The following is a 25008-nucleotide window of genomic DNA, read 5'->3' on the forward strand; positions in this document are numbered from 1 at the left end:
CAAGCACAGATGCCTCATACACACATAGTAAATCTAAGCACATGACAGTGCATGCAAAGGAAACATCAACCTATGATGAGTGCATATGAAAATATAATGGTATTTCACTCCCTTTCCTGCCTTCAACAATATGAAACCCTTGGAAAATACCACAGTATTTTAAAATTACAATTATACTTACTTAAATGTGCTTGCATGTTGCATTTGTTTGTACTCCCTGCTATAGCAGATGTAAAGATACAGCAATCAGGACACATTGTCAGAGAACACCAGGTCAAATCAATTAACTGGGTTATGCTTCCATCCCATGATTAACCAAAAATACCTGCTATACATTTAAGGTTAACAAAAGGGCTAGGTGTCTCTGCTGTGATCTGCCGGTCTCCTGGAAAAAGCATATTTCCCCAAATGAGCAGCTTCTATACAGCAAACAGCTAGCTATCTTGCAAAGAGGACAGAAATCATCATTCCTCATACTACTGACCATTGTAAGAATTTACAAGACAGGAGATGGACAAGTAGAGAGACGTTTCAGACTTTAAACCAAGCAATGTTTTACAGTCTTTATATAAATATCAAACTTGTGTTGAACTTGGTCCACTGGAATATCAGAATAAGTTCTCATAGAAACAATGCATTCAAAACCACTTTTGGGTCACTTTTGCTAATTACAAGCCCAGCCCTATAGACACCAGTGCCTCTGCCTCTCACTTGCTTCAACCGGACCTGAGGGCATTCTGTCCCCTCAAGAGGATCAAGACTCAATGAACCAAAGGAAAGCTATGCCAACTTTACCTTTGAGCTGCAAAGGAACTAAGTCATCTGCAAACAGCATATGAAGATACCACATAAATACTGGAGGAATCTTATGCTACAAGGGAGCAAATGAACAAAACAGCATGATGAGAAGGGGTGACAACAAACAAGGCTATGGGAAACTCAAGGTTAATTTCAAATAAAGAAGAGATACAGAAGCTTGGTTTCAGGAGTACATCATATATTTTACAGCACCTTTGCATCAGGTTTTTTAATAGATTACTTATAAACAGGATATTCTGATAAGAAGGAAGGATACTTATTCAATATGATGCATAGCCTGTAATTTTTTTATGCTGGAAGGACTTCACATAGAAATACAATCTCTGCTCAGCAAATTTCAGTTTATGGCAGTAAATTACTCTTTATAATCAATACAAGAATATTGAAACTTATCTCTAATGTTCACTGTACAGTAAATGCTGAAGAAGAGAAAAAGACAAGACATTATAAAGCAAAACCCAGCCCCTTAAAAGTAATGTTGTTTTTCTGTGTCATAGTTTAACAATAGTTGGACAGAAGAATCAATCTGGGGCTGGAAACCACAGCCCTAGTTTGAACTCAGCATTATGTTCAAAGCCCAAAAGATCAGCAGAGCCCAGACCTCCAGATTTTGGTCATCAGACTAGTAATTGTTTTAATCTGTTTTTCTAAATTGCAACAGCACAAAACCAAAACGAAACAAAAGCCCTTGGATAATAACATTTAGAAAATAAACTCTACCAAGAAGATAAACTCCAGAGGTTTTTACCTGTTTAACAACAACAACAAAAAAAGGTATGTATTTTACGTTAAGACTTATTTTAGAAAATGCATTTCAAAGTGCTACAGCACAAATATAATAAAGTTGTCATGACTCACAGTATGATTTTCAAAATGTCACAAAATTCCTTTTAGATATATGTATACAAAATTAATTTCAATAAAATGATCATTTAAAATTCATTTTTATCTGTGAGCCACCTAAACATATAAAATTCTCTTTGAATAGCTAAATGTGCACACAGGCTGCATATTTAAGCTGACCAGAGCAGCTGACCAGGCATTACTCTAAAATCCTGTTCAGAATAGTCTGATTGGCCAGTAATGTCTGTCTTGGCCTCAGAAACATCACTGATGAGAACCAAACATTTGGTCCCCCTGAACTATCAATGTTTCCTCACATTTTTTAGTTGGCCAACTCTCTAACTTCAAAACTTCCTGTAATTGGCCCAATTTTTTTTCCAGCCAAAAAGAACTTTCTTAAAAATTCAAACTACATTTGAGAACTGCTAAGAATTACTTTACAATATTTCCTCTTAGCCTGCTGCTTAAATTACTACATTTCAATTACTTCCTTCCTCTGAATTAGATGGAGTATTTGGCATTGCGGGAAACTAAGTAATTTTTACTCAATGCCACTTTTAAATCCTGATGATACTATCAAATACTGCAATTTAGTGCAATATACAAAGAGGTCATACATTACTACTACAGGCAGTTCTACCTTTTCCTTTCCCCCTCTTTATTACCAGTATGTTTTCCCCTTTCTGTAAAACTATTCTCATGAGACCTCATTTTACAAAGCATGGAGCAGAAAAGGCAAATAAGAGTGTTTCTGAGTCTCACATCTTAAAATGACAGAAAATAACTTAAATAAGAGAGGATGATATAATTGACCTGAGTGCCTACTTGTTGTTTTCCCTAAACTCCCTGTGAAGCCAGGCAGCTCAGCACTGGGATCACATTCAATAATGGTAATTATGACAGAGTAATATATTTCACAGAACTCTCATAGTAGTGTGCTTTCCAGCTATATTATACGCCTATACCTTAGGATTCTTTGGTCCAGGATTCTACACCATTACGGTCCGGGCTTTCAGTAGTAACTGTGGTTGATTTTTCTAGATTACCTATAGCCACTGACAAGAGGATAAAAGAAGATTTGAGATCTATAGTTAAAGTTTAAGCCTAATAGCTACAGTAATTGATTAGTTCTTCATGGATTTTCTTTGGTCATTGAGGTGTGTAGAGAGACTACAGGAGATTATTTTATTGTGTAATTTTGCAGCGCAGCGGGGTACATTGACAATGGGTTGGATACCACCCTCCTGACAGAAAACCACGGGGGAGGGATCAGAGTGAAGACAACTCAGCCAACAGAATCACTCCATAACAAGCAGGGGGTAGGATTTTTCCTTCCTGGGAAAGAAGCAAGATTTCTGGCCCCACAACTTGTAGATATCTGAGGTCTCCTGGGGGACAGAGTCATTTTTATTGGGAGTTGCTGCCCACTTCAGTCCTAGAGGTATCAGAAGCCTTACCCAGATCCCTGGCCACTTAGCTCTATTTAATCATTAAGATGTTGAAAAAGGCTCCACGAAACATGGTTATATCATGTTTACTGAGCCGGAGTAGGACCAGAGGGTTAAGCAGCAGATGCACAAGTACTGCAAAGCTGGTTTTGTTTTGGGCATGGATGCAAAGAGGTTGAAAGTAGATATGGAGATGATGAAGATTGATGGCTTAAAACATCCTGAAAAATTTTGTCTCCTTTTTATCCACAGATCAAGCTAGCACAGACCACAGCAACTGTTACAACCTCTACAGAAACAGCACAAAAATGAGTTGGAGGGATCTCTTCTACAGCTAGAATGGGACTTGGTGAACACCTGTTGAGGAAACCAACAGGAGCGTGAGATGCAGAGATTACTCATGCAATTGCATCCACCAGAAACTAAGATGAGACTAGCAGTGCTTTTTGTATCTGCCATCCAAAAGACTCCAACTTGTATTTTGGTATAAACCAGCCAGAGCCAGGAGAGGCGTTGTTCAAATGCCTGTTTTCACCCTTGACCCAGGTCTCAGTTTTCAGTTCCAAGTATCTTTTATTGATCTCTCAACTCACTCTCAGGAATCCAGACACGAGGCTGATGCTTCCAAACCTAGGCCAAGGTCCTCTCAAAGGTCATCTCAGTTGTTGGATGTTGCATTTCAGGGACCTTGCATGGACCTGACTTTCAGAAGGAGAATACTCAACACTTTCTAAAAACTCAATCCTCTGGCTGAGCACTTTCTAAAAACTCAACCCAATTAGATTAATAAAAATTAAGGCACTCAAAAATTACTAGTTACTTTTGAAAATCTTACCCATAACTAGAACAGACTGATTGACAGGAAAACCAGAAATCACAGGTAATCACAAAAAGATCCATGTGTTGCTATATTCAAGGTACTTACAGTGTAAACTTTATTCACATTCATAGTGACATAGTTAATGGCAAAAGGGTTTGCCCTTTATGTCCAGTAACCATATTTTACTCTATATCTCTAGAGAGCAGGAGTCTGTATAAGCAACATGAGAGAGAAAAAAAAGTTGATGGATTACCAGTTTTTCTTTTGGTGATGAATTCAGCTGTCTGGAATCGTGAATGTTAGTATAGGAGGAAACAAGATAGTTATCTTTTGTCAAAACTGTGATATAACAAATGTTAGAATAATCTCAAAGGGAGGTACAGTTCAGAATATCTTTAAAAAAAACCCCATAAAACATATCCTGAAACAAAGGTTGCTTTTAACTATGTGTAAACAGTCTTTGATCAATCAACTGAATCCTTAGAAAGGGCTGATATATCGCAAAACATAACACAACACCCCTACCACATTTGGGTGCTTAAACTTTGCTCACAGAAAAGATGCTAGTAGTTGGCAGGGAGACCCTACCAAAATGATTAGAATGGAACTCTTTTGTATAAATTAACACAGTCCTCTGCTTCTGGAAGCTGCAATCAGTACAGAGTAAAATGGATTGGTACTGCTGCATTATAAATGCATTTGACATCAGATAGAAATTCCTCCTGAGGGTTGTCTTCAGATTTCACGGCTTTTCTGCTTCCTCTGCTGCATCCTCAGACAAACCTATAAAGCAGAAAGGAGATGCTTAAAAATTCAGTGTGCTTGGCAACGACATGCACTATATTGTTGATTGCATCAGCTTGTAAAAGCCTTGGGTATACCTGGAGGAAACAATTTATTACATGCAAAACAGCATAAAAATGCATAACTTGCATATTCAAGTACTTGCAAGTTTAGAAAATATAAAAAATTAAGGCAATAAGGGAAATTTCACATCAGCTTTTTTATGCATGTGATGGATGATACAGTCTAAGTTATAAAATCATGGACTATTTTTACATCAGAAAAAAAATGACAGAGAACAACTGGGCATATAATCTGAGACACAGTTACTCCAATCTACTTGCATTTTGCCTGCCCCTTTTTCTAGGTAGAACTGGCAACACAAATTGCAAAACAATAGAAAATTAGGCTCCATAAATTCATTAACAATGATTATTTTATTTTTTTTTAATACAAGGCTACCACTTTGGGTAAGGGGAAAATAGCAAAACCTCTGTATTGAAGATAACTTCTGCCTTAAACCAAGAGTATGAGTTTCCTATTCTCAAATATCAGTTCAAGAGATGAATCCATCTTGGATCAGATATTAATCTTTGCAATAATTAACCTGACAGAATTGGAAAAGTGGGTAGAAACTCATGAAAACTTGCTTGGAATATCTAGCGAGAAAAAGAACAGCCGATAATCACACAAATTGGTATATGCACATGCTTGCATGACTGTAATTTAATGTGATTATTTAACACAGCAGTTTCTTACATGTCCACTATTAGTTTAGGTTGAAAATGATTTAACTCAAATCCTTTTCTAATGAATGTAAAGCAATCCAAAACAAATTGGCACCATCTCCAAATGGTATGCAAACAATAATAAAAGCAACACACAGATTTAATGGGTTGTGGGTTTTGTTGGGGTTTTGTTGCGTTTTTTTCCCCCTCTTACAAACCATCTCTGAAGGAGGCTGAAGTCCCCCCATGCCCAGTGAAATGAAATGATCCAGAAGGTCAGCAGAATAAAATTTGAGCATCCACGTCTTCTAAACCCAAGCCACCAGTTGCCTGTAAGCCCAACTGCCTTCACAATCATGTTCCCACAGAATTAGCACCAACAATCTACATCATTTTAAAAGAATATGTTTTCATTTAGATCTGTGCAATTCCATGTAAGCAAAATCATCTAGACTTCTTTTTCAGTTTTTATTTTACACTATTGATGCTTTTTGGTGCTTGGGGATTTCAGTATTTACAGTGGTTTTCATGGTTGATGGTACCAAACTAAACAAATTTTATCTCAAGCCTTGAGACTGAAGGAAAGCATCAGCGAAGCTAACAGAGCAGATCAAGGATAAAATTGCCAAGATACAAGAGACTAAAGCAGTAAAACTTCAGCAACAGCTGGAAGCCCAAGGCCCCTAAGGGGATAAGAAGTTCCCCTTACTGAAGCTTCTACTTTTTTTTTTTTTTAAAGGACAATTAAAAATACCATGTTAAGAGCTGACTTGAGTTTACAAAGGTCAGCCCTCGAATGGTAGTTCTTTTGTTCAAAACTCTTATCACACAGCACATGCTGGGATGCCAAAGGGACCAGCAGCAGGTCCCATCTTGTTTCATTAATGATCTAGGGGGAGGAGGTAGGTAGCACGATAATGAAATATGCGGATTATAAGAAACCAAGATGAGCTACAAATGCTGGAGAGGAGAAAGAAATATTGCTCTAGACTAAGAGATTAACAAGGCTGAGAGAAGATAAAAGGAGATACCACTTGAAATACATCATGGAAATAACAATCTTAAACACAGATACTTGCTGAGGAAAGCCCTGCAGAAGTAGCACAGTGGAAAAAGCTGTTAAAGACATGCATTTGCAGTGAAATGCCCCAGGTAGCTCAATGCAGTTTAGAAGCCACTGCAGAGCTCACAGTTAATACTGTTCTTGAGTACATAGCTTCGTTGAGATCACATCTGGAGCTGTTTACAGCTCTGTATTACATAGAAAGATACTGGAGAATATCTTACTTTCACACCATATCAAGGAAAAGAGCTTGCAAGAATTATGAAACTGGTTTCTGCAAATTCTTATAAAAGCTGGACTCGCACATAGTTTGGATGAGAAACAGCAAAAAGGTGGTATGATTATGGTCAGCTCTTTGTACCTGAAGAAAATAGCTGCAGATTTATGAGACCAAGAGGCACTTACTACATTAGCATAGCCCGCTACATTGCACACCTAAGGCATGTGACACTGACACTGCACAGCTTCATTTGAGGACTCGCTAGAGGACTTCTAAGAAGCATAACAGCACAGAAATGAAGGAAGGGAGGTTTACAAAAATAATGGGGGGAAAAAAATCTTCATGAAAAGGCTTTAATATCCCCATGCATCTCTTCCTTTATTAGGCAGAAAACATAACATGTTAAAAATTAAAATGTAATTATAAAATAACGCCAAAAAAAATTATTTGAGCCATAAAATAGTGCCCAAGATACTGCTTTCAAAACCTGTTATTCCATGACACTGACTTCTTACAAATAACCCTTGTGTCTTATTTCTACAAATCACCATGCCAAAATGGGCAATATGAATGGTTACTTTCAAGCTCGTGAAACACAGTAGATCCACTAAACATAATGCATTAGCTGTAATTATGGGCTGGCAGAACTGAAGTAATATAGCAGGATTTACCTCAGTTTCACACAACTTTGCCCAACAGCTCTATACATGGCTACAGGGAACCTGGAATACTTCTGCATGGATCAAAGAACTACCACATGAGTAAACTGTGGGAGAGGTGAGCTGACAGGTGAGGTACAGACTGCAACTGTTTTTATTGTGTAACTCCAAAATGGGAGGCAGTACATAAACATGGCTTGCAATAATCAGCCTTCCCACCTCTACCCTGTATTTTTTCAACATGCAATATTTATTAGTTGTCTAGGAGAACAACATAAATTTCATATTGATCTAACTGGCACATGCTATATCATAGTAGGGGAGATGACTAACATCAGAGAGGTTTATCATCAGTATATTCTGACAAGCTTGGGCACATCCTAAGAAATACAGGGTGTAAAATTAAAAAGTCTATAGATTAAGGCTCCTTTATCTCAATTCATCAGGACAAAAAGCTTCCTTTCATCTTCATATTCCTCATTATGAAGTTCTCAATGTTTCATTTTATAGATCATCCAAAAATCCTATCAGAATAATACTGGTCTGAGCACACACTTGGACAAATGTATATTAAAAGATTTATATCTCTATTTAACAACACAGTTAAGAACTGGGAAGCTGCCTTTGGAAATAATCATGGCAAATTTTAACTCCCCTCCAGCAGGCAACCCCACGAGTTTTTGGAGGTAAGTTTTCAAAACAGAGTTAAATACATGATTAAATTAATATCCTGATTAGTAACATGAAATTGTGTATATCTGAGGTCAAAACCAGATTCAGTCACTTAAATCCCTCGAATTGTATTGTTCATTTGTCAGAGCACATTAGCACCCTCATGAACATAGCTTCTATAAACAAAGACACAGAATACCTCAGTTGTATTAATTTGCCTCTTGAAAAACATGACTTAATGCATACATATATCGAGTCACAGAAAGTTCATTTGTAGATCAAAATGTATTTTTGAGTCTTGAAAACTGAAAGTTCAAAGAAAAGCAGTTACAGTGACAGAAGCACCAAAGACAGCTAAAAAAACCCAACTTTCCTGGAATTATTATTCATGCAGCTAGAGAAAAAAAAAAATAAAGGCAGGGATGATATTTGAGCATGGTAGCAGAAGGGAGGAGAAAGGATCATTTTCTGTAGTCATAAATTGTTCATACTGAGCATCATGGTGTAACATTTTAAGATGTTCAGGTTAAACAATTAGGCAATGGAAGAAACTACCCAGGGAGGTGGCCGAGTCAAGGTTTGCAAAGACAGGGTAGATGGAATCCTAGTGGGGATTAGTGAAGAGGAAGATACACAGGCTTTGAACTGGATGACCTAAAGGATCTTCTCCAATCCTATCATTTATGCTGCTATGATTCATCCTAAGGAGAACATTTTGGACTCTTATGAATTACTGGCTGAGTTTCCTGGATACTATTGTACATTAGTCTACTCTGAAGCATGCATAAAACTAAGTCAAAGTTGGCTTTGAAGTGTTTGATCTACAGTATTCGACACTTCCCAGTCTCTTTTTCATACAGTGACTCAGAGAAAGGGCTGTTATAACAAGACAACAACAGTTATTTTGAGTTCAGATTAAGTTAGAGAAGGGAGGCACCGCTTTCTTCAGCTATGCCCACCTAAAAGAAAAGAGGAAAAAAACACCCCATCTCATGGCCTGATGGTTAATATTGCTATTTCTAGACCTGACATAAAACAGCCTTAGAACAAACTACAACTTTAAAATAACTGGTTTTCATAAAATTTTGGATCCAAAACTAAATGTTCCAAATGACCAAAGTTAAAAATTCTTTTTGCTTTTTTGTTAACAACAAAAGATGACACATTTTTCCTAGCACCTCCAAGTCACATTTCTGAAAATCATGATAAGATTTAAGAACTCCATGTATTCATTGCTAATAATTTTCGTTATCATTATAAACTGCTTGAGAAAATATATAGAGCTTCCTTTTTCTTAGCATATAATCTTTATTCCATGGACACAATCCAAATGGTTTTTCAGAAAGTTTAAGGAAGTAACAATATCTTTCTTATCCCAAGCAAACTGACACAGTTTAACTTGGAGTGCGAAAAGGATTAGTGTAAAATCATCGATTCTAATGTGGTGCAGAAGATTGATCATCATGACGGACAAACTACAAACTTCCCTGCACTGATTTAACTGGAAAAACTGGACTCGATCAGCATTCTATATCACTTTTTCGGGAATAATAAACTGAGAGTGAGCCTTACCATTGCCTCCCAAGTCACCAGTGAGTCACTGATGACTGCATACATAATTTTAAAATGATCAGAGTTTTGTATCTGAAAGGGGAATGATGGCAGCTGAATGAGTGGGAAGCATGGACTGACTCATTTATTAAAGAATTGTGTAAATCAAATAAATTTGCTTTTCATTTAGGAAGTAGTGTAACTGATAGCAAGGACTTAATTCAGTGAACTTTTCTTTGTCCTAAGGGACCATATACATCACAGGATGGATAATGTGAAACAACAGTTTCCATCACTCACTCTTAAATATACCCCCTACTAACTGCAACTAACATGACAAGTCCAACCTATATGAAGCTATCAATAGTTGAATTTCTAAACTGCCACAAAATAGCAGGGGTAGAAGGGGCAGGTCTTACCTTGGGGATAGCAGGTTTCCCACAAAACTTAAAAAACCTTGCTAAAAATCTTCCTTTTGTCATTCTGACTTAATAGGGACATGTAATAGCAGTGTAACGCAACGGAGATAACAAGGAGATAACAATGACAAATGTAAAATTTACCAAGTGTCCACATTTTTTTTTTTTTAATTACCTTTTAAATACCTTACAAGTTCTTGTACGTTCATACCCCTAAGCAGTAGCCCTCAATGGAGACTCTGCAGACATGGGCTTGTGGCAATTCAGGCCAACTGTGAAAAGGGACATGTTAGGAAAAATTACAATGTCCCTTCCAAGGCAATTTTTTTGTTTTGGTTCTCTGTTTTCCAAAGCACAGCAAGTAAATATTCCTATCATTTAATTTTATCCTGACAGTTAATAACTTATGCTGGGCTTGTTTTCTATAATACTGTTGTCTTCAACCTTCATTACATTATATGCTGTGCACACACACAAGTACCCATACGCATCCTAGTGCAAAATTTTCTGTTGAGAACCCCAACACCTAAAAAGTATTAGAGCTGCCACCAATAGGTCCAAGGAATGAACAAGTACATTGAATTACTGCCAGTCTGTTTTGGGTAAGGGAAGGAGTTGTGCACCAGTTCACAGTTCCTGGGATTATCAAGTACTCGAGCTGTAAATGGTAGAGTTCAGAGTCCTACATTTATAATGTTGCAAAGTTTCTATGCTTTCTTTAGGTCTGTCTTCTGCTTTGCATTTGGAAAATGCCTAAGACATGTAAAATGTTTCTAATATAAAGTTACCAAATTTGAACATCAGGAAAAACATCCAGTGACATGACCAAAAATTCCCAAGGCACACAGCTGCTTCTTCTAATGACCCTGGTCACACACACACACGTGTATATATACACACACATACCCCCATACACACTGCTGGAATAAACATGTTCTGTAAGAAACAAGGAGCTGTCAAAGCACCAAGTCTAGCTTACATTTATAGATATCAAGGAGAGAAAAACAAAAGGAATGGGATGCTGGTTAGTTTGAAGCAATGTAGAGCTCTGTAAGCAGCACTCTAATAACAGTATCCTAAGCTCCATTCAGCAACCAGAAGAAAAAAATCCAAAAATTATTACAGAGCAAATTGAATATGCTTGCAGGAAGTCAAACTGCTTAAAAAGCAGTTACCTATGTGAAATGAAGTAATTGATCATTACTGTGGGAAGTTTAATTTCAATGAAGCCAAAATTTTGGATGAAAAATGCCTATTTTCTGCAGATACCTACCTATCAAATCCTGGACATTTTTCTAGGAAAGCTTACAAATTTTTTGAGAAATGGTTGTTTTCATTTAGAGATGATTACGAGAAGTCACGAATGACATATTTCAGCTGGAACAGGTATTTCTTGCCAGGAAGTAAATCCCTAAAAATGAGTTTGTTTTTCAGTGGCCAAACCTCCCTTCTTTCTAATTAGCTATCAGCCTTTATTAGGGCAGTAAATTAATTCAGTAGCTTCTAAAGCAAATACGCACAATAGAAATCTAAAATTTACTAATTATGGCCACACATATGTCAATGTTTCCATTTATTCTTCGTCATGCTTATATCTTGCCATTCAGTGCAGCCCAAAACCCTATTAAGCTTTTCAGAAATGTTGGCTCTTTAATAATTTGCTGTCAGAAAAAAAAATATACTTGGACCATGTACACTGAGATCAGACAGATTATAACATATTAAAAACAGGGTCTTTTTTGCCCAGATGTAACTCCGCTTTTTCCTGGGGAGAAGTAATGCCATAGTAATCAGTTTTTTGCCTGCTTGATTCGTTGTGCTGTTTTGTTGACTTCCCAGACAGACAGACCAGCCAGCTGACTATTAACAAATCCTTTATCTTCCCGGACAAGCGATCACCATGACAGATAGGCAAAACTCCAGGGGTAGGTTAGCTTTAGGGCAAGATTTTCCACCATTTTCATATGAATGGCAGCGAATCCTACTCCTGGAGACAGCCACCCAGTGTCTGCCTGCAGGAAGATCTAAGATCCTTCACGGATAGGAGATATATATTACAGTCAATTTCTACTCCTATAGGTTGGCTGCAGCTCATAATTGACATCTGAAGACCTACAACCTCCCTGTTAGTATAACTTCAAACATTCCTCATCTACCTATGTAACTTTAGCTAATATTGAACAAACTTTTCAGCTGATTTTCCTTACAAAATTGCAAATGCAGGTCAAACAAACCATTGGTCAAATTTCTGCAGAATATGTCAGATCAATTTGGCCAAAAAAGTAAATTTTATATTTTCAAAATATTTTGAATTTTCATTTCACGCTGAAGTATTGCAAGTAAACTTCCTTGAATATAACATGTTGGGTTTTTTTTTAAAAAAAGTAAGTCAGCAGATACAAAGTCTAAGTGAAATAATTTATTTGAGAAGAAAATGAGAAACCTGAATCAATCATTGGAAGTTGCCCCAAAATAACAAATTTTTTTGCTTCAAGTCAGAAACTTAAAAATCCCCAGTTATTCACAGAGCTCTACTCTTGTTAGTGTATACCTGTACCTTAAGTCAAAATAATGCAGTTATCCTTTTAATATGCATGATATAATTGTCAGAAAGAAGCTTTCAACAAATTTAGTTACAATATGTACATGTAAAGTATAAGCAGCTTTATCCAACACTAGCTTCAGTAAAACATAGAATAAAAAGTCTATTAGGTTTTTAGGGGGGAAAAAACACCTTTCTATCAATAGTGAATCTGATATAGACTTGCATTTAGGGCCTGTGCTGCTGTTCTTGTGCAAGTTTAACTTGTACAGCCACAAAAAAACTTAGTACCTTCTTACCTAAACATCAGTTTCTCCAGTAGACATTTCCAACATTTTCTTTATAGCCTATGGTACACATAAGCCCATGGCTTCTCAGTAGCAGAAAGATACAACAAAATAGAAGAAATTCCAAAAGGAACACCATAAATAATTGTGTGATTTTTTGGAAAACAGAAAAGAGGAGAGGGAGAGAAATCAAATAGCTAAAGGCAAAGCAACATTAGGGATTGTTTAGTGCAATGAAGAGATATAAAAGAGGATCAAGAAGATGAAGTCAAGGAAAGGAATATTCAAGGTTGCTTTAATGCCATGGGAATGCCATTAATTCCCAAGGCAAGTGGTGGCAGCCACATGGCTTATGACATTTCCCAATTAGTAGTACAATGAAGACAACAATCTGGTGGTGTCAAGGAGATGGTCAATCTGATATAACAAGAGTTTTCCATTTCTAACTCCTATTATCATACAACAGATCTGAGGTGCTACAAATTCCTAAGTGTTTTGTAATATTCACAGAAACATCAGCTTTTGCTTACCATCAAGTATTCAGCAACTGAATACTCTTCAGTATGTTGCTCCTTTTAACAGTGGAACATTACAGTGCAAATGATAAAATCATATTCAAGATTTCCATGGATTCTTCTGGAAATAACATACAACAGGATTTTACCATTTGATGTCATTTTTCCTTTGGAGTCTTGTGGGAAAAAGACATTGGTAGAGAGGCAGGTTTGAGGAAAAATGTGTTTAAAAAAAAACCAAAGGAAAAATAATACTTTTGTGTAATACTTTCCAATCTTGAATTTCACACATTCCTTTTAAGCTACAGTATATGAGAAAAATGCTTTAAGTGTTTTTTTCCAAATGCAATCTTTTGATAAGTCTCAGCATTGGCTTAAAAGCACCAGAACAAAATTAAAAGAGCCTGTATTAAAGTAACAGATGAAATTTCTTCTAAATGGACACTTAACTTCTTTCTCTTGCTCACCAAAAATCTGTATCTGCTTTTTTTTTGTTGGGTTTTTTTTGGATGCCCCATCCCCCCCTGATAAAATCTTATCTTTGCAAATGCAAAGGATGATTTCTGGGAGGTAGACGGGTAATGTAATAGCAGTTAGTATTTTTTCTCTGATATGTATTCTAAACTGTCTTAATATGTCACTATAACAAAGACCTGTAATGCAACAATTCTCCTTATTTCCACTGGTATCAGTCCTGTCTCATACAGTTGGAAGTAGAGTTACCCCTGCTACACCCCTGGATATTTCCAGGCATATCTTGGCCATAGTATCTATAATGGCAATATCAGTACTCAGTAAGAAAAATTGTAAAGCTACTCAGATTTGATGATCCAATTAAGGATTCCTTAAGGCCCAAATCTGTGCATTTCTGAATGATGACTAGAAATTTCTCAGCCTTCCAACCTCACACCAAAATCAGCAGAACCAGGAGGAGGGCTACACTTTACAGGACTGAGCCTTTTAGCACCTCCATAAAGAGCAGTAGAAGCCAACGTACCTGCATCTAAAGCTTGGAATGATGAAAGTAACAGCTTTAAATGTATTACAGATATTCTCATGGGCTCAGGAAGCAATAAAAACTAAGTATGGTCAGACTGCAGGAGAGCAATATAGCTTTCATAATTTTCTGCTGTGACTTTAGGGAAAACATGTTCAACTTTTACAGACAGCCAATTCAGTATCACAAATTTTCAGGAAACGTCATTGCTATGGGATTTCCACAACAAATGCAGGTTATGTTGAAATTACTGTTTTCTGCAAGGACAGTGCTCAAAATAAATTCTCATTATGTAAATGGGTTGGTTTAATTACAGTGCACACAACTAACAGTCCTAGGTCACAGGCTTCTCATTGAACTGGACACTAACCATGCTAGGAAGAGCAATGATTTCATTCTGGTAGTTATGTAACGGTATGATTATTTCCTCATTGACTAATAAGGTAAGTGCCTGAACAAAGCTAAGAAAGACAAACATGCTAAAGCAGAAAAAAAACCCCACAAAAGATCTAATAAGGTAATTTCCAGAAAATACACACTGAAATACAGCAAGGAGGAGATTTTTTGGTTTAAACCCGGATGGCTGACAAACACCATGCAGCTGCTTGCTCACCCTCCCCCACCCCAGGGGAAGGGGGGAAAGAGTTGGAGGGGTAAGGAGACTCATCGGTTGAGATAAAAACAATTTAATAATTGAAACAAAATTAAATTAAAATAATTATAATAATATTAGAAAATACAAATGAGTAATGCACAATGTGAGTGCTCATCACTTACTGACCAATGCCCAGCCCATTCCCGACTAGTGATCCCAGAGAAGAATGAATCCTGAAACCACTATCCCAAAAACCCAAGTGGAGCTTCCTGATTAACCCTTATCTACATACTGAGCATGATCTTAGGTGATATGGAATACTCTATTGGCCAATTTGGGTCTGTTGTTTTGGCTATGCTCCCTCCCAGCTTCTTGTGTACCTGCACACAAGTAGGACATGAGAAGCTGAAAAGTCCCTGATTTCTTAGCAACAACTAAAAACATCAGTACATTATCAACATTCTTCACATATCAAATCCCATAATGAATCCGAACCACCGAACTACCTAGCTACTAAGAAGGAAGGAAAAAAAACCAATTAGCTCTATCCAAGCCGAAACCAGGACAAACATGGAAGTGGGTTTGTCTATAATTCTTAACTTTTCTCTTCCTCTCTCCTTCCTTGATTTTGCTAATGACCTCTGTATCTCTGGCATAAAAGAACTGTGGTGAAACAGAAAATAAATTTAAAAAAAAAATTCTACATTCATGTTCTGAATGAAATATAAAATGCTAATGAACAATGCTCATTTAGTAACAAAAATAAAATGAGGTGGGTTTTTTTTCAAATATTTTGCATTTTACTGTGCACGTGACTTTCAAGTAATGTTGGTATGGGCTTTTTGTGGGAGGTTTTATGCCTAAAAAGAATCTGGTGACATCACCCAAGGAAATACCTAAATCATATATTACATTTAACTCAATACCATTTTGTTTAAAACTTTCTTATGAAACAGATGCTTTTCTGTCTCCAAAGTGTTCTCAAAGGAGTCTCTGCTTTTACACATGGCATTTCTGATCTCTCACTGCAGGAGAGCTTTACATCAAAGTTCACACAGAGCTCCAAAAGCTGCACTGAAGCCTCTCAAGGTGATAGTTTGGGAAAAAATGTAAGGAGAGATATGTTATTGAGAGACATTCTGTTGCAGAAAAAGTGAAATCTAAATACAGTAGATGGAGATTTATCAAAATGTAGACATAGTCCCGCTGTGCCTGTCAGATGTATGCTTCTGCTAGGATCTTGCAACAAGCTGGATGTTATTGCTTCTCTCCCAGTGCATTTGCAGTTTAGAGGTCTTGTTGCTGTAATCAGGGATATTGTTGGAAGAAAGGCAATATACCTCACATGTAAAATGTTTTGAAAGGAGCTGTGAGTTAAGATATAGATCATTTTTGCTTTTAACCCTTACTTGGAATGGTGAAAGCATTTTCCAATCTGTCATCCATGAAGTCATGGTCTGCAGCCCATGAAATCACATTAAACAAGAAAATAAACATCATCTTACAGTATTTTCAGCTAAAGGTGCAAAGATACGATCATCTGCAGGAAATGAGCCAGCAGAATTACATGAATGTGAAAGTGTGAAAACCACTCATTCAATGGTGTGTGAAGATGAAAAGTAGAGGATCAAATTGTAGTTTTACCAGTATTCATTTAAACTACAATGATGAACATGAAAACAGTGAAACATATGAACAACAACAACTTGTAATGAAGTTTGAAATACACTATTTAAAGTAGCATCTACCCTTTTCTCATGCCCTTTGGAAGGCAGTAAAACAGAAGCACTTTTAAAGTAGGTCCAGGTATTACCATCTCATTTAATGGGCTGCAGTAAGGACTACCAAGTAGCTCAAGACAGGCATTTAAGCATGGTGGAACAGTATGCTGGCTCACACTTAAGATGGCCAGATCTTCTCCACTCCCGCAGGAGAATAAAAATTGTGCTGTCAGAAATAGTACTTGCCTGAAGGATTCCATACACGTTATGAGACTGAGTCCCAGTGCAGTAGCTTGGAAAAGGATGGCTAGTCATTTTAACAAGCTACAGATTTAAAAAAGAATGAGCTATTCTCTTATCTATCACACATTATGCATGGGATGACAAGTTAAATGACTTAATGTTTGTAAAACTAAACTGGATCATACTGAGATACCTATCTTCAGAGATGCTGCAATACCACTTCCCATTCAAGCCAAGACTGTTTTGAATGACTTCCTAGAAATGCTTCTAATACTTCTTTACCTTCCAAATTCCAGGATCAAAATATTCTCTTCCTTTATTCTTTCTCTTAAATCTGAAATAGAAATCCCTTTATCTGGCATATGATGCCACCTTCACGTGACAATACCCAGATCTGGCACACACAGAGGGAGCTTTGGCTGCAACTCAGGGAGAAAAGGAGAGTTTACCGCCTTTGGAAGAAGGGGCTAGCGACTCACGGTGATTACAAAGATGCTGTGAGGCTGTGCAGGGCGGAAATCAGGAGGTCTAAAGCCCAGCTAGAAATTAATCTGGCTTCAGCTGTCAAAGATAACAAGAAATGTTTCTATAAGTACTTCAACAGCAAAAGAAAGACCAGGGAGAGCCTCCATCCCCTGCTAGACCCAGGAGGAAACATGGCAACGAGTGATGAGGAAAAGGCTGAGGTGCTTAATGCCTTCTTTGGCTCAGTCTTTAATAGCAAGACTAGTTGTACTGAGGGAATCCAGCCTCCTCAGCCACAAGACAGAGACTGGGAGAACGACCCCCCCGCATTCCAGGAGGAGATAGTCAGTGACCTACTGCATCACATAGACACACACAAGTCTATGGGACCGGATGGGATACACCTGAGGGTGCTGAAGGAGCTGGCTGGGGTGCTCGCCAAGCTGCTTTCCATCATTTACCAGCAGTCCTGGCTGAGCAGGGAGGTCTCCACAGATTGAAAATCGGCCAATGTGACGCTCATATATGAGAAGGGTCAGAAGGATGATCCGGGAAATTACAGGCCTGTCAGCTTGACTTCGGTGCCCAGGAAGCTGATGGAGCAGCTCATCCTGAGTGCCATCATACAACACATGCGGGACAACCAGATGATCAGGCCCAGTCAGCATGGGTTTATGAAAGGCAGGTCCTGCTTGGCAAACCTGATCTCCTTCTACAACAGGGCGACCTGCTTATTGCATGAGGGAAAGGCTGTGGATGTTGTCTACCTTGACTTTAGTAAGGCCTTTGACACCATTTCCCACAGCATTCTCCTGGCGAAACTGGCTGCTTGTGGCTTGGATGGGCACACGCTTTGCTGGGTAAAAAACTGGCTGGATGGCCGGGCCCAAAGAGTTGTGGTGAACGGAGTTAAATCCAGCTGGCAGCCGGTCACGAGTGGTGTCCCCCAGGGCTCGGTTTTGGGGCCACTCCTGTTTAACATCTTTATTGATGATCTAGATGAGGGGATCGAGTGCACCCTCAGTAAGTTTGCAGACGACACCAAGTTGGGTGGGAGTGTTGATTGGCTCAAGGGTAGGGAGGCTCTGCAGAGAGATCTGGACAGGCTGGAGCGATGGGCTAAGGCCAACTGTAGGAGTTCCAATAAGGCCAAATGGCGGGTGCTGCACTTGGGTCACAACAACCCCCAGCAGCGCTACAGGCTTGGGGAGGAGTGGCTGGAGAGCTGCCAGTCAGAGAGGGACCTGGGGGTGTTGGTTGACAGCTGGCTGAACAGGAGCCAGCAGTGTGCCCAGGTGGCCAAGAAGGCCAATGGTATCCTGGCTTGCATCAGAAATAGCGTGGCCAGCAGGGACAGGGAAGGGATCTTGCCCCTGTACTCGGCACTGGTGAGGCCGCACCTCGATTCCTGTGTTCAGTTTTGGGACCCTCACTACAAAAAGGACATTGAATGACTCGAGCGTGTCCAGAGAAGGGCAACGAAGCTGGTGAAGGGTCTGGAGCACATGTCGTACGAGGAGCGGCTGAGGGAACTGGGGGTGTTTAGTCTGGAGAAGAGGAGGCTGAGGGGAGACCTCATCGCCCTCTACAACTACCTGAAAGGAGGTTGCAGAGAGCTGGGGATGAGTCTCTTTAACCAAGTAATAAGTGATAGAACAAGAGGTAATGGCCTCAAGTTGCACCAGGGGAGGTTTAGACTAGATATTAGGAAGCATTTCTTTACAGAACGGGTTGTTAGGTGTTGGAATGGGCTGCCCAGGGAGGTGGTGGAGTCCCCATCCCTGGAGGTGTTTAAGAGTAGGGTCAACATAGCGCTGAGGGATATGCTGTAGTTGGGAACTGTTAATGTTGGGTTGATGGTTGGACTGGATGATCTTCAAGGTCTTTTCCAACCTAGACAATTCTGTGATTCTGTGATTTCAAGCCTCACCTGTTTTTCCAGGCTCCTCTAGGAGAGACAGAAATATATAAGTAGGATGATAAAGTCTGAATATAGTTTGAAATAAAACACTTATCTTTGAGAGATCCTTCTGTGTCATTTTGACACATTGAGCTCTAGATTGGACTCAATGACACACTGAGCTCTTTTGACACACTGAGCTCTTTGGTTAGATTCGATGATCTTAAAGGTCTTTTCCAACCTAAATGATTCTATGGCTCTATGATTCTATGATTAGCGCAATCTATCTAGAACTTTGGGTGGAAACTTTTGTAAATGTGAATAAATAATTTTAATTAATTTAATTAGCTGATGGAAATAATACAAGGCTCTATCATATCTTCCTTAAAGGCATGTGCTCATTTGTCCACAAAGCACATCATCTACTTTCTTAACCAATGGGTATATAAATCATGACAGGAACTGACACTGGGCTTCAGGGAGGGAAGAAAAAAGTGTCCCGCAAAGCTCAATGGGATTATGAGTCAACTGCAGCCTGTTGCTGATTGACTCTGCCTCACCAGTAGGTGTTACTTCAGCCATTAATGCAGATTGCTGTATGGCTGCAGGGATATGCACATCTGCCAAGGTACATAAAAAATATCCAAGCCAAACTAAAATCTGCCAGATTCTGAAAATATCATATAACACCCTTCTCTGTATCTGCAACAGCATCCAAAATAATGTTTCGGAGACCTGACCATGACCACACCCATCCCTATGTCTGCAATACAGCCTGAAGGTTTTTCATTGACGGCCATTCCACTTAATCATTCAAAGCGATCCTTGGCTATTTGATTGCTGTGATTTAACACAGTAATAACAATAATCCAGACTATGCTTAAACCACTCACAGTACTTCCAAAACTGTTTATTAGCATTGGCTTCTGCTTTACTAGCTATTTTCAACACCCTTAATACTGAAGTTCCTCCTCTGGCACCTCTGAGAAGGCCCAGGACTACATGAAAAAGGCAGCTTTATTTTTTGTTTGACTGCGTATTGATAACTGCACTTAACTTCACAGTTTGTTTATTTATTTAACCTCAGCTCAGGTTAAAGCCATCTAAAATGCCCTGTGCATTGTATCTTTAGGTCCAAGACAGAACTGCATACAGAACACAGTCTCTTTTATTTCTCTCTTGAAAGGAAATTTAATAGCTCCTCTTCAACCCATGAGTCAACTGCAAGACCATCATTTAATAATCCCATCCTTTTATTGCAATCATAGTCTGAAAATTAGAGGTCCCCATGCTCAACATCTCTAAGCAGAGTATCAGACATACCAGACTGAGGATTTCCATCATGCTTTCACTAAATCTTATCTTCCAGCTAGTACTTTCCAACTGGTAACTGAGCCTCTTTCTGAAGAATGGGAAGCTCACCACTGGCAGTCTATTCTGTCATATTCTTTCAACAGAAATAACACTTTCCATGGACTAGAATGACTTCTTTCTTAACGTATGAATTTCATCCTGCTTAACATTAGAAATCACAGGAACTGAATGCATAATTTAAGACTTACACCCCAACAGAAGTCAACATTTTACCAAGCAGCCATTAAGATTGGACAAAGAAAAGGGCATTTCCTCTTAAAAGTAGGTTTTGTTCAACAGGCAAGGCACAAGAGCAATATACAACATAACAAACTGATTTATCTATTGAACATAAAATATCTCACATTTGTTTTTTGAAAAATGTTATCTGTTTAATGTACGCAGTAATATTTTTATCAATGTTTCTATAAAACTTACACAACTTTTTTTGACTACACAAATACAGTACGTGAAAGGCAGAAGTACGCAGCCTTTTATCTATACACAATATGAAAGAACAGCATTTCTCTAGGAGACTTTTTTACTGTAAATCCAATGCTTATAAAAGCAGTGCAATTGAAAGCAGGTGGGACGCAGCACAAGGGTTTCTCATCGTTCTAAGCATACAGTTCGCTCACTCAAATAATAAAACCTCTATGCTTATTCAGTCTTGTACTTCTCTTAAAGCTAGGCTACTCAATTGTGCCAAATAATGTGTTGTCCAACTTGGACTAAACTGAGAACACTAAGCTCATTTTCCTAGTGAACTGTGCTGTACTTGTACAATTTCTACATTACAAACTGACATTATCTGTAAGAAAAAAGAAATTAAAACTTTCTAAAGTCAGCACTGTTTCTGACTTCTTATATTACTGGTGAAATCTTAAGGGATAATATACTTGAGATTTAAACTTAAAAAGATTATTACCTTTATGTAAATATACCCACATGATTGTTTATAATTAGGTAACTGTGTACATACATACATTCACTCTGTCAAATTCTGCACTGTCACTATTATTTATATTTGATCTGATAGCTGGAAGACACTCCTTAGACCATTTTCTTTAAAACTGTAAACAGTAGATGGCATCATCCTTTACACTCATTAAAGATTATCAAGTTGCTAACAAAACTTTTACCACATTCTTTTTTTTGCTAACTTAGAAGTAAGAAGATGAAAGGGTAACTTGCATCTCATTATGTTGAATTGTAACAGTGAGAAAGAAAAAAGAAAAGATAAAGCAGGGGTTTACACAGTAAATCTGCCGATAGCTGAACTTGTTGAGATAAAATAAAGGCTATAAATCAACTTGAAATAGTCGGAAGTATTAAGTAAATCAGGTAACTTTCTGGTGTCTTTCATTCTTCCCTCCTCACATTATCCATTTTCATAATAATCTTTTTTATTTGGCCTATGTCTGGTATCAAACAGTAAAATGAGGAGTGACAGTAAGAACAGCTTTTTTCTTTGAAATCTGATTGCCAAGGAGTGGAACTGTCACCCAAATTTGCAAAGGCAGTTCTTCTGAGATTTGCATATAACTCTGAAGTGCCAAGAGACCAGAATAATGAGATCAGAATTAAGTCTGATTGTCAGTACTTGTACTGGACAAATACATACAATCTAAACTGTGCAAAGTCTGTGATTGCAACTCAGTTCTGGAAGCGGAATGCTTGCTTTATGGAAAGTGTTGGTATTTGCTATAGGTTTTCATTCTCAGATATATCAAAACATGGAAATATATCAAAGAATTAAACTTTTCACTAAGTTTCAGATTGTCAATGTCACCATAAAACAAGTTGCAGTTATGAAGAACAACAGAAATCACAGTCTCATTTCCTATCCTGAATCCTATTCCTGATTTCTGTCAGATTTACATACTCCCTCTCCCACACTCTGCCCAGCTAAATCCACCTATGTCCCCTCTCATTTAACCTCACAGTACCCTCAGCTACCCTTCACATCTACTAATTTCCTCTTGAGCAAGAGCCATAAATTAGGCTGGCTTTGAGGGAAAGGTGTACTTACTCAAGAACACATCAAACACAACAAGTAACTGTTAAATCCCTGTTTGAGCCTTCCCTCTAGTAATCTCAACCTTTCCTTTACACCCATCTGACAACCTCTATGAAATTTGTATGGAATTATATATGTTTTTGAGATGTTTATCTCTCTCTAAATGCATCAGAAACTGGTCACGAGGGTTCAACAAGGGTGGGGAGAGAAGAACAAGAGACAACCATTATGATTACTTAAGGTTTCAAAGCAGGTTAAAAATGAAAGGCATTTTTGCTAGATACGAAGTAACTGGACATAACTGGACATTTTGAAATTATAATTTTGAGACATTCCAGTTCAGCAAATCCAAATGTCCCATTTCAATATGTCCAATTGCTTCACATCAAACAAAAATAGATGCATTTTCAGCTTGGCTTCCTGCAATCCATCTGCGTCATAGAGATATTCATTGAAGTTGTGCGAAAACCTTTACATAAACTAATTCACCATAGGGAAAAAAAAAAGTATTGTTGATTTTCCTGGATAAGAGTAGCTTTAGATGAGAAATTTTGGAGAATCAAAAAACACTCAAAATCAGAAGTCCACACCCTGAAATTTAATTATTTACTCTACCAGGAAAAGAGTCTGTAAGGAAACACTTCTAAGTTAGAGTCCTGTATTAAATTTAAAAAATAACCCTGTAATTTATATCACCAGTTAGCTTTATAAAATGCCACGTTAAAAAGCAAACATAATTAAAAAAGCAGGGTGAATTCAATACCTCTAGAAATGCCTTCCTGACTGTAAACATTCTGTAGAAAGATGGTACTGAACAGATATTTGAAGAGATAAAGAAAATGCCCTTTAAGTGGAGATGCCTGATTTTACCCCCGAGTTTCTGTGGACCAGAGCATGGGGGTCATTAACACAAGCTCTGCCCCACACAGGTGTGACCACCATGCTGGTAGGACCCCAGCAGATACATCCATGCACATGTACAAACTCAGTGCCTGGAGTCTCCACCGCATGCCCTAAGCACAGCTCTGCTGGCCTCATGAGAGGCAACGGGGAGATCTGTAACCCCCTTCACACCTTTCTGGGCCTGGGCCTCTCTCAAGGCACAGAGAAAATTTCTAGGAAACTGGTGGAAACCAGTTTCTCTGGGCTGCTGCCCAGGGAATAAAGGAGAGAACAGGAATCCATGGAGTGAACACTTTACAGTAAGGGTTTGCAAAAACAGGTGTTCATTTTCAAAAGGAAATAATCAGGTCTTTTTTTTTTTTTTTTTTTTTTTTTCCAAATAGTTCTGGATGAAGCATTGCATGAAGGGCCTCATCCTCACCAGTCTAAGAACGATGGGGGATTCTTTCAGCTGGTACCACACAACCCTAAAGTGCATCCCCAAAGTGACTCTTTAATGGATCAGCGGGAAAAGGAAGACGTGGTTATGTGTCTGACACACGCACACTAAACAGAGTACCTCTGTGCCAGGGAAACTCTCCATTAGGAACCTACAAAAAACCTGCTGGAGCTAAACTGAGCAGAATTTGACTATTTTAAAGGAATACTGGGTATTACTGAGCAACCTCTAGAATACTGCTCCTCACTAGGGGACACCACTTAAGAAAACACAGCATGGTAACATGAAAACATATGCCAGCAACCTTCACTGTTCAGAGATTTTAAAGAACAGAAGGGCTTAGACTATGATGATCTCAATACAACCATCTAGTTGGATGCCTAGAATACTACAGAATATAGACTTTCACACAATAATTTATTCAACAAGCCCTTAACTTCAAGTTGAGCTTTTTGATGTAAAAACTTTAAGTGAAGAATGAATCACATCTGTAAGGAAGTTATTCCTCTCTGCCCAAAATTTGTCCTTTATTTCTAGGTCCAAATTTTTCTTGCTTCTGCTTCCAGCCATGTACATGTGCAATTCATCGGCTCCAAAATCATTATCTGTTTTTGTTCATCTCTGCTTTACATCAAACAAAACACAAGAGGAAGTAAAAAAATAGCTGTAATATGCACATTACAGAGCACTTAATCTCATGTCTAGTGTCATACAAAGTATGAGATAATGATCTTGAATATAACACACATTGTCTACTGGAACTGTCATTCCTTGAATAGCGAGTTCAATTTGCCAGTACTAGAAGGATTAAGTCTAGGTAAAGCACATATCCAAGCAAACTATGCCCAACACAGATAGTTTCCCCGTTTGTCAGGGAGTGCTTATGGAATGAAGGAGACAGAAATGACACACACTACACTGTGCTTTTGCAGTTTCAGCAGATTTTCCTCCACAGGATATGTAATAGTCTGGTGGACTGTTCTCTCTTTTTTTCAAAGTATGT

General features: G+C 38.2%; 1 protein-coding gene across 5 annotated transcripts in view; it reads right to left on the minus strand.

Moving 5' to 3' along the window:
• Positions 1–976: 976 nt before the first annotated feature.
• Positions 977–25008, minus strand: part of BBS9 (Bardet-Biedl syndrome 9) — a 321079-nt gene continuing 297047 nt past the window's right edge. For all 5 annotated transcript variants that reach the window (XM_074858732.1, XM_074858706.1, XM_074858724.1 and 2 more), the window contains one exon: positions 977–4713. In XM_074858732.1, coding sequence (XP_074714833.1) covers positions 4673–4713 — 41 coding nt within the window. In that variant the 3' untranslated portion in view covers positions 977–4672. The remainder of the gene's footprint in view (positions 4714–25008) is intronic.

Source organism: Strix uralensis, chromosome 1 (assembly GCF_047716275.1).
Source record: "Strix uralensis isolate ZFMK-TIS-50842 chromosome 1, bStrUra1, whole genome shotgun sequence".
Taxonomy (NCBI): domain Eukaryota; kingdom Metazoa; phylum Chordata; class Aves; order Strigiformes; family Strigidae; genus Strix; species Strix uralensis.